Genomic DNA, 11,035 nt, shown 5'->3' with positions numbered 1-11,035 from the left:
ACTGTATTTAGTTGGTTTCTCACTAATTGTTTTGTATTTCTGATTTTAAAAACTTAATGTTACAAGGACTTAAATAAAGCCTCAATCACTCACATACATCAGGAAGTATATGTTTTCTGGAAAGGGTTTACCTATCTAAATTGCTTATATTCAAAACAAGCCCCTAAATTCAAATGAAAATATACTATAAACTTTTGAGGGTACAGTCACCCAGTCACCCTTATAACATTATGGAGAGTAAGATATACTAATATGGGAAGCCTAATCATAAAAGGCAATATACATAATAGTTAAGGACATGTGCTTTAGCATCAAATAGACCTGCATTTTTTTTTTTTTTTTTTTTTGAGACAAGGTCTTTCAATGTCACCCAGGCTGGAGTGTGGCAGCACCATCACAGCTCACTGTAGCCTTGACCTGCCGGGCTCAACCAATTCTTCCACCCCAGCCTCCCAAGTAGCTGGGACCACAGGTATGCACCACCATGCCCAGCTAAATTTTTTTTTGTTTTTTGTAGAGACAGGGTTTTACCATGTTGCCCAGGCTGGTCTCAAACTCCTTGACTCAAATAATCTGCCCTCCTCAGCCTCCCAAAATTCTAGGATTACAGGCATGAGCTACCACGCCTAGAGTTAACTATTTTTGAACATTTGCCTTTTGAACATTGAGCCCAGGAGGTTGAGGCTGCAGTAAGCTATGATTGTGCCACTGCACTCCAGCCTGGGTGAAAAAGCAAGATCCTGTCTCAAAAAAAAAAAAAAAAAGCTAACTGCTTTTATTAATTTATATTTTGAAAACTACTCAGAATTATTAATGGTCCAAATTAATGTTTATTTAAATTCATCTATTCTAAGTAAAAGCCAAATTCAAGGGCTAAGATGAGAGAACTACAACAATGACTACTGGAACTTCTTTCCTAGTCCTGACCATAAAGAAGCAAAGCAAAGGGAATCATTGTGTCTCTTCTTTATGGTGCAATCAGAGCAAGAAAGACTGCTTTCTCGGCTTCCATAAGGATAGGAAGCATTGAAATCCCAAAATAAATCACATGGTAGCTACTACAACATGAAATGTAGCCTAGATTGCCATGTCTAAGAACATAATATATATATACACAAATGTAATAATCGCATTACGCAAGTCCAGGGCTAAAGTTACCCATGGGAAATGTGGACAAATAGTCTTATTATGCTGTACTTTTGCATCCTAGGAATTATTAAGGAAAGGACCAGGAGTACAATGAGTTTTTCACTGTATGTCTGACCTGAAAGAAGAAAATCTTTTCAGAGGACTCCTCTCTCCCCTTCAGTCGGCAAGACAATGAGAGCTCTTGCTATAGAGTACTCATGGTCACTTCTTCCCCTGGCGTTCATAAACTAACATGGTTCCCAAGCACTACCTTGTTGGCTGAGGGAGAGTCCCCGCCTGTGACGGGAGGCAGGCTGAGGGCTGCGACGGCTGCTGTGGTGATTGCTGCTGCTGCATGCGATCCTGCAGGCTCCGTGCTTTTCGAATACTGATTTGCAACTTCTTATCGACTAGGGCTCTGCTGTGTGTGCTACAGCTGGCACCATGCAGGGCAAGTCTTAGTTTAGCTAAAATGCAAAAGAAAATATAGCAGAAACAGAACACAAAACACAAACAAAAATAAAAAGAATAAAATTGAACAAAAATGAGCAAAGATATGCAGTAAAACTCAAAATATGTAGCAGGAATGCAAGGCACGGACCATGCATATGCTGTCCAGGGCAAAGAGCTGCCTCTGGCTATGAGGAACATTGATGGAAGCCATGGAGGCCAAACAGGTTAATCCAAATTAAAAAACAAAACAAAACTAAAATAAATCAATAAGATAAACCAGTGCCTCCATCTTAGAGATTGCCACTCTTGTCCAACTGACCTGTCTGACTCTGGTCTCCACACTCTACTCTCACCCCTCTCTTCCCAATGGCCAACAGCAGAAATAAGATCCAAACCTGTATCTCTCTTTATAGACCACAGCTTCTTGTGGGTCACATACAAGAAGCCGATACCAATTCTAAGCCTTAGTCTCTTGCTGTAAGCTTATGGTGCTGCATACTATGAAGGTAGGGGAGAATCAGAAAGAATCAAATATTGAAGTAAAAAGTCACAGGCCTGGGAAGTCATAGCCAATTTATTCAGTTTTCCTTCTATAAGCTCCAACTCACTAGCCAGTGACTAGCAAAAAAGCAGACTAATCTCACATCTGAGGTCTAACTTTATCCTGGAATAAGAAGGTAGGCATGACTGGAGAAATCATCTATGGATTCCTTGCTGAGGTTATTCTGGTAAATATCCATAGGCCACAGTGCCAGTGCCAGGTACACTTAGAAATCTAAAGGGCAAAAACAGCTAACGGGCCTCAGTTTGGGAGAGCAAGAGTGAGGAGACACAAAAACTGTTGTCTGAGTGACAACACTAATACCTATTGTGAAGTTAGTCAAAAGTGCCATAGCCATAGCAGTTAGAGTTACTTACAGATAGCTTCATTACAGAGAGCCAAAGCTGCAGCACAGTCTCCTTTCTGTTCCAGATGCAGTGACTCTTCAAATACTGACTCTGCCTCTTGCAGGGACCTCTCAAAGCCGTCACTCCTCCCTGAAAGGGCCAGCACTTTTCATTTTCATTACAATTCATTCCAACTTTTCCTGTGTACTGTTGTTTCCCTTCAGTACACAGAGATCCTTGCTGCTGAGCCACTGGTCTACCCTTATTCCAACTGTTCATTGCTATTAAGAATTCTCTGAAACAAGCAGGACATTCATTTTGCCTTAACCGAGATGTTACCAAGGCCATGAAAGAGAGGCATGCCATTAATGGCCACATATTCTAACACCAAGACTCTTAGGAAGTCCCTCAAGGAAAGAACAAAGTATTCCATATAGCAGAAGGGTAGGTTCTTATGCCTGGAAGTGAACTGCTCTTTCCCAGTGCAATTCTTGCCAACTAGTGTCAGAACACCCTTGATGTCGACTGAGACCTTCACTGCTAAGTTATGGCAAAGGTAGCTTCATTATTCTGTGGACAACCATCCATACCACTTATTTACTTCACCAAATCACAGTCCTTTATGCACCACCCTAAACTGGAAAATCAGTACACCTCTTAGTCACAGATGGTCTACACTTGCTAATCCAATGTATCTGCCAGGGCAGTTGAACGGCCTTCGTTCCTGGTTTGCATATACATACTTTTCATAAGCATTGCTAAGTATTTACTTTCATCATGCTATTCCTCACCAAAACTACCCGCAAAGAAGTCAACTTCCCATACAGCGAGCAGGGAATATTCCATCCTTCTCTCAAAGTGAATGTGTGCCAAAGCAGGAGCAGAAGAGTCTAAAAACAATACCAGATGAAAAGGCTAGGAAGTACAGGCAGAGAAATTTTTGTAAAAGAACTCTCATGTTTATGTATCCCTTGCCCTCTACTTACTCATAATCATAAATTGGCAGCAAGCTGTAACATAAGTTCACCTACAAATGGGATTGCCAGTGAGCCTTCACAAAGTTGCAGGGGGAAAAAAAAAATGTCTGAGTTACTTCTCCCATAATGTCCCTCATCCTCCACTTACCTCCAGCTGGACATGGTAATAAAGGCTCTTCCACATCCCTAACATTCACTTCCTAATTCATCATGACTTTTTGAGAGCAATGGGAAGACAATGGAAACAGCAAGTTGGTTCTGAAGAACTTGGCACTCAGGATCCACTCTATCTCTAGAGGTGTGGTTTCCCTTACTTCCCAGACCTGAAGTTCTCTCATAATATTTGTAATCAACTAAATGTATACAACCTTTATAATCAGAGGTAGTGCCTAGAGCCATTTTTTTTAAGTTCTCTACTTTATGGAGATCTAGACAAGCTACAGTTGATCACTGTACTAAATTTTAATTCTTATCCTCCAGAATCTTAGTATTCCATTCCTTGCTCATGCAGGAAATGCTGAACCACAGTGTATGGAAAATTGACAATGAAAGATAGCCAGTGGGATCTCCTCCTAACTTTAATCTGTTGCCCAACTGGCAGAGAGAGAAAAAAAGGAAAGGAGAGAAATGACAAGACCCCTTTATTCAGAAGCAAAATAAACCTGGGACACCAATGTGATTATAGCTTGAGGTCAAAAAGGGAAAAAAGACTATCCAAATATAGAGACAGCTAAGTATTAGGAATTTAAAACTAATTTGGAAACGAATACAATGTCTTGGGAAATATGAGGCAACAATTACCTTGAATCAAAAGAGAGTAGTATTAAAGGAAAAAAGCTGCCCTCAAACAGGATTACTTGGCCCAAGAAGATTCTCTAAGTGTATATAAAAAGAGAAACATCGTCAACAGAAAACAGCCAAAAAAGTTAAAAGCTTGCACTTACAAACTTGGACCTTTATACTGCTTTAGCACAATTTGTTGTAAGTGGGGTTTCCAAATTATAAAAATAATAAAGTCATTTTATAGGGAAAAAAAAAACTAAGATATAGGTTCCATGGCCTATTTAAGGTAGATATCTCAGCTTGGCTGAACTATTTTTTTTTTTTTTTTTTTTTTTGAGATGGAGTCTTGCTCTGTGGCCCAGGCTGGAGTGCAGTGGCATGATCTTGGCTCACTGCAAGCTCCGCAGCTGAACTATTTTGAAGGTTAGTCTCTTTTGGTACAAAGTGACATCCTAAAAAAATTCTAGGAAGAAAAAAAGTCTAACGTGGGGCAGTTGTGGAAGTCAAGTCATGCAAATTGTTTGAGGTTAGAGAATCAATTGTCTTGGTATCAAAAGTAAACTGGCTTTGTTCTTGCTCCTGTTTGGCAGATCCACTTCCCTGATGCTCCAGGTGGAATATTTCATGGGTATGTTTCTTCCCAGCAAGTAGAATTCCCCTTGCTGTCAGTGTGGCTCACTGCCATTTTCAGCTATTTCTGACTCAAGGCTAGTTTTATTTACACCTTCAACAAATGTTCATGGGAAACATTATTCATGAACAATACACTATCTCTAATAAATTTAATAGATGTGCCCCAAATCAGGGCCTATCTCCAGTTAATAGTCTTGTCACATCCTACTCTAACTTGTTCTCACTGTAATGGGTGAATTAAGATTTTAAAAATTATTTTGCTAAAGAGAAGACAGGGAACTTACAAACTTAGATGTATTTTTCTACCCTTTCTGTCTTTCCCCATCACCCACAACCTAATGCTCACAACAATTACCCTGATTCTGCAGTTCATCCAAATCCATGAAGCGGCTAGGATGAGGGTTAAACCCTTTCGCTGCCTCTAATTCTTTCTCCCGTTTTCTTCGAAGTTCCTGTTCCTGCGCCCTCCTGGCCACCTCTTCCTGCAATTCATCCAGTTCACTTTTAGAAGATATCTCCTCACCTGTAATAAAAGCAAGGGAGAAGTCACTACATTTCCATTACCAAGACTAAGTACTTGATGAATTTTTAACCACTGCAATACTTTCCCTTTGGAATTATTGCTTTCAGTTTGGAGTTTATTTATTTATTTATTTATTTTTTATTTTCTTGAGACGTAGTCTCACTCTGTCGCCCAGGCTGGAGCGCAGTGGTGCGATCTCGGCTCACTACAAGCTCCGCCTCCCGGGTTTACGCCATTCTCCGGCCTCAGCCTCCCGAGTAGCTGGGACTACAGGCGCCCGCCACCACGTCCGGCTAGTTTTTTGTATTTTTTAGTAGAGATGGGGTTTCACCGGGTTAGCCAGGATGGTCTCGATCTCCTGACCTCGTGATCCGCCCGTCTGTCTCGGCCTCCCAAAGTGCTGGGATTACAGGCTTGAGCCACCGCGCCCGGCTATTTATTTATTTTTTTGAGATGGAGTCTGTGTTGCGCAGGCTGGAGTGCAATGGCGCCATCTCAGCTCACCGTAACGTCCGCTTCCTGGGTTCAAGTGATTCTTCTGCCTCAGCTTCCTGAGTAGCTGGGACTACAGGCACGTGCCACCACGCCCAGCTAATTTTTGTATTTTTGGTAGAGACAGGGTTTGACCATGTTGGTCAGTCCGGTCTCAAACTCCTGGCCTCATGATCCACCTGCCTCGGCCTGCCAAAGGGCTGGGATTACATACAGGTGTGAGCCACTGCACCAGGCCCAATTTGGAGCTTTTATTTTGGATAATGCTTCCCATAATCAGATTCAGGATGGCACTTGGGCCAGGAATAGTAATAATAATAATAATAACAACAGGCCGGGCACAGTGACTCATGCCTGTAATCCCAGCACTTTGGGACGCCAAGGTGGGAGGATCACCTGAGGTCAGGAGTTTGAGACCAGTCTGGCCAACATGGTGAAACCCTGTCTCTACTAAAAATACAAAAATTAGCCAGGCTTGGTGGAAGGTGCCTGTAATCCCAGCTACTCAGGAGGCTGAGGCAGGAGAATCACTTGAACCCGGGAGGTGGAGGTTACAGTGAGCCAAGATCATGCCATTACACTCCAGTCTGGGGGACAAGATCAAGACTTCGTCTCAAAATAATAATAATAATAACAATAACAACAACATTTATTGAGTGCTTCACAACAATGGTATTACACTGAACATTTGCTCAGCGCTTACTACGTGCCAGAAATAGTTTTAAGCACATTTACATGTATTATTTCATTTAATCATAACAACAACTTACAAGGTAGATACTATTACCCCCATTTTAGGAATGAGGAAACTGAGTCACAAAGAGGATAAATAATTTGCCCAAGGTAAAACAAATGGGAAATAATGAAGCTAAATTAAAGTCAAGTAGGTTAAATTCATAATCATGCTTTAATCATTAGAGAACACTTTCTACCAAGTGTTGTCACTGACTGACTGGGGAGCTTCAAGCATGTCATTTTCTCACCCTTAATTTCCACCACCTCTTTGAATTTGTAAAATGTCCACAGCAGTAAAAGTCCAATTTTATAAACCTTTCTAGATGGATCTAAATAGATCTAGAAGGATGTCCATAAAAAATTAAGTGAAAAATTGAGTGAGAGAAAAACATGTATAGTATGACTTCATCTTACTTTTTAAAAATGGTGCTTACCTATATATATGTACATAAACTTATCTATGTACTTGTGTAAGCATAGAAAAAGACGGAAAGATATATACTACAATGGTAACAGTGGTTCCTTCAATTTCAGGAGGCAAAGGGCAGATTATTGAATTACTGGACTTGATTTACCTCTGTAGTTTTTTAAAAGAGTATGCAAAGTTACCATATAAGAATGTTTGTTTTGTGTCTTAATAAAATGGTTAGATCAAATTGTGGGGCATAAATAGGGCTTGTTATACAAAGAGGATGGTGGGGTGATATGGTGTGTGAAGAATCTTGTCATAGCTCCTTGCTAATTATCTTTTACCAATTAAAGAATGCTGTTGGTGAATTCTATCCAACTAGTCCAGAATTGAGGACTATTCAGGAGATCATGAGACTCAGTCTTTAGTGCAATAAAAAAAATCCTGGCTATCTGAAGAAAAGGGAGAATAGTCTCATGCATGATTCACAAGTTTCTCAAAACAATGTTATTCAACATGAAATAAATTAAAATATGGGGAATAAACCAAATGTATAATTACAATGGGAAGCCCAAATTTCTTCCACGTGTCTCTTAACTGTAACTTACTAGAGCACAGGATTCCAGAGATGTCTGCCTTTATAGGCATTGTTCTGCTCTGCCAGATATCTGCAACCTTTAGTGTACATACCTAAAAGGGTTCATGCCTTTTTATTACTGCTGCTGCAGGCCTTTCTTCCTGCTACCTCTAAGAATTGTCAGTAACTATCAAGAGAATTGGTAGTAAGACTAAGATATTTAGCCACAGGTAAGGATAAATTTGAATTGCTTATTTCCAAGTTTTGCAAATAGGCACATATGTACCCCTTTGGTATGTCAATTCATAATACTAAACAATAAGAAATCCATTTTCCAAGAGGCGGTCACTAATCCAAGGAAAGCCCTAGGATCTATTCTTCCGAAAAATGGGGATGTTATTAACACTGTTCACCATATTTCTGTCCCTTCTTGCTCCCACAAGGGCTCCCTCCAAGTAGAAAGAAATATTCAAGTAGGCTGTGATGAAGAACAAAAAATAGATAAATCCAAAGATGGAGCAACTGAAATGACTCTACATTTACATTCTGATGGAATACTAAAACTGTAACTGTCCTTTTTTTTTTTAAAATGGAGTCTCACTCTGTCGCCCAGGCTGGAGTGCAGGGGCACGATCTCGGCTCACTGCAACCTCCACCTCCCAGGTTCAAGCAATTCTCCTGCCTCAGCCTCCCAAGCAGCTGGGACTACAGGTGCACACCACTACGCCCGGTTAATTTTTTGTATTTTAGTAGAGATGGCGTTTCACCGTGTTGCCCAGGCTCGTCATGAACTCATGAGCTCAGGCAATCTGCCTGCCTTGGCTTCCCAAAGTGCTGGGATTACAGGTGTGAGCCACCGCACCCGGCCTATAACTGTCCTCTAATTTCAGATGTACTCAGGTAAGTCTGGTCCCCAGACAAAACTGCTGGTCAAATCCAGTGTCCTTCTGCTTACCTGAGAAAGGCTGACTCTTTGTCCAGCCACCCATGGATGCTGTGGAGTCCACCTCCAGGATGCTACTACTGTGCGACTTTGGGATATGACGCCAGGAAGGAACCAACCCAGCTGATCTCTTAGCACTTGGATCCCTTCAAAAGAGAACCCAGAGTCTAGTGAAAGCATGAAAGCAGGTTACAGTAACATTCCTAGGACTAAATCTCTCTCTCAAAAAAAAAAAAAAAAAAAAAAAAAAAAACACATCAAACTGACATAATTAGAGCTTCTGCTAAATTACTTCTAAAGAATTGAAATATCCACTCATTCTCCTATCTAATCTCATCTCACCTCATTCACATCTTGTGCATCTAGCACAGTATCTGGTACATAATACGTATTCAAAATCTGTTGAAAGTATTAATGAACGTATTGGTTTCATATCTATTTCCTTCTTTCTTACTAAACCTTTGTACCACCTTCTCATAAGTAAAACTGAACAGGATCCTGCGGACAGGAAAGAACATTGAGGGAGTATGAACATGTGGTTATCACCTTTCATTCCTTTCAAAGCAGCTCTACTATTAGAAAAATTGCCTTGGCTGGGTGCAGTGGCTCACGCCTGTAATCCCTGCACTTTGGGAGGCCAAGGCGGGCAGATCATGAGGTCAAGAGATCAAGACCATCCTGGCCAACATGGTGAAACCCCATCTCTACTAAAAACACAAAAATTAGCTGGGCATGGTGGCACGCGCCTGTAGGCCCAGCTACTAGGGAGGCTGAGGCAGGAGAATCGCTTGAACCCAGGAGGTTGCAGTGAACCAAGATTGCGGCACTGCACTCCAGCCTGGTGACACATCGAGAGACTCCATCTCAAAAGAAAAAAGAAAGAAAAAAGAAAAATTGCCTCTGTGGCAACTCAGTAAAAATAATGTATGGAGATTTGAAATTTATAAAGAAAACTGAGCCCTACGGGCAGGGTGCAATGAGTGCTAATAAACTGTCATCATTATTATGAATACTATTAGCATCATAAAACACAGAGTCCCAGTAACCCAAAAACAAATCAAAATAAAAACTATCCCACCACATTGGGTGTGGTGATTCACACCTATAATCCCAGTACTCTGGGAGGCTGAGGTGGGTAAATCACTTGAGCCCAGGAGTGAAAGATAAGCCTGGGCAAAATGATGGAACCCCACCGATACCAAAAAAAAAAAAAAAAAAAAAAGCAATGACAACAACAAAACACTATCCCAAAACAACATTTGGGTTTCTTCTCTGATTTTAGGATTACATAAGTTTTAATTCACTAATCCATTCTTTTTGAGATGGAGTTTCACTCGTCACCCAGGCTGGAGTACAGTGGTGCAATCTTGCCTCACTGCAAACTCTGCCTCCCGGGTTCAAGTGATTCTCCTGCCTCAGCCTCCAGAGTAGCTGGGACTAGAGGTGCACGCCATCGTGCCCAGCTAATTTTTGTATTTTTAGTAGAGACAGGGTTTCACCATGTTGGCCAAGATGTTCTCAATCTCCGGACCTTGTGATCCACCCACCTCAGCCTCCCAAAGTGCTGGGATTACAGGCATGAGCCACCATGCGGTGGCCTACTAATCCATTCTTCCTTTTTTTTTTTTAGATGGAGTTTCACTCTGTTGCCCAGGCTGGAGTGCAATGGCACGATCTCGGCTCACTGCAACCACACCTCCCAGGTTCAAGCAATTTTCCTGCCTCAGCCTTCTGAGTAGCTGGGATTACAGGCGCCCACCACCACGCCCGGCTAAATTTTTTTTTTTTTTTTATATCTTTAGTAGACACGGGGTTTCACCATGTTGGCCAGGTTGGTCTCGAACTTCTGACCTCGTGATCCACCCACCTCAGCCTCCCAAAGTGCTGGAATTACAGGCGTGAGCTACCGCAGCCAGCCTAGTCCATTCTTTTCTTTTCTTTTCTTTTTTTGAGATAGAGTCTTGCTCTGTCGCCTCGGCTGGAGTTGCCATGGCACGAGCTTGGCTCATTACCACCTCCATCTCCTGGATTCAAGTGATTCTCCTGCCTCAGCCTCCCAAGTAACTGGGATTACAGGCGCCCGCCAGCATGCCTGGCTAATTTTTGTTTTTTTAGTAGAGACGGGGTTTCACCATATTGGCCAGGCTGGTCTCAAACTCCTGACCTCAAATGATCCACCCACCTTGGCCTCCCAAAGTGCTGAGATTACAGGCGTGAGCCAACATGCCTGGCCTAATCTGCTCTTTAATACATTTTTTTACTGCAGATATTTAAGGTATACAACATGATGTTATGAGATGTTATGAGAGACAGTAAAATGGTTACTATAATTGAAGGAAATTAACATACCCATCATCTCATCTAGTCACCCATTTTTTTTTTTGTTTTTGTGGCAAGAGGAGTTAAAATCTACTCATTTACCATGAATCTCATATGCAGTGCAATTTTATTAATTGTAGTCCTCATGTTTTACATTAGATCCCTAGACTTGTTT

General features: G+C 41.4%; 1 protein-coding gene and 1 long non-coding RNA gene across 51 annotated transcripts in view; one reads left to right on the top strand and one right to left on the bottom strand.

Moving 5' to 3' along the window:
- LOC107000156 (uncharacterized) overlaps positions 1-10,804 on the top strand; it is a 28,726-nt gene extending 17,922 nt beyond the window's left edge. The window contains exon 4 of the long non-coding RNA XR_001447142.3: positions 10,172-10,804. This is a non-coding gene — a long non-coding RNA (uncharacterized LOC107000156). The remainder of the gene's footprint in view (positions 1-10,171) is intronic.
- Positions 1-11,035, bottom strand: part of USP54 (ubiquitin specific peptidase 54) — a 117,911-nt gene that overhangs the window by 16,068 nt on the left and 90,808 nt on the right. For 34 of the 50 annotated variants that reach the window (XM_077946564.1, XM_077946558.1, XM_077946581.1 and 31 more), the window contains 4 exons: positions 8,554-8,687; positions 5,218-5,385; positions 2,500-2,619; positions 1,400-1,595 (listed from right to left, as the gene is read on the bottom strand). In XM_077946564.1, the coding sequence (XP_077802690.1) occupies positions 1,400-1,595; positions 2,500-2,619; positions 5,218-5,385; positions 8,554-8,687 (618 nt within the window). The remainder of the gene's footprint in view (positions 1-1,399; positions 1,596-2,499; positions 2,620-5,217; positions 5,386-8,553; positions 8,688-11,035) is intronic. The other 16 variants (XM_077946573.1, XM_077946569.1, XM_028826470.2 and 13 more) reach the window with 1 other exon arrangement.

Source organism: Macaca mulatta, chromosome 9, assembly GCF_049350105.2.
Source record: "Macaca mulatta isolate MMU2019108-1 chromosome 9, T2T-MMU8v2.0, whole genome shotgun sequence".
NCBI classification, from domain to species: domain Eukaryota; kingdom Metazoa; phylum Chordata; class Mammalia; order Primates; family Cercopithecidae; genus Macaca; species Macaca mulatta.
The sequence above is the reverse complement of the archived record's forward strand: the minus strand, read 5'-3'. Positions and strand labels throughout refer to the sequence as shown.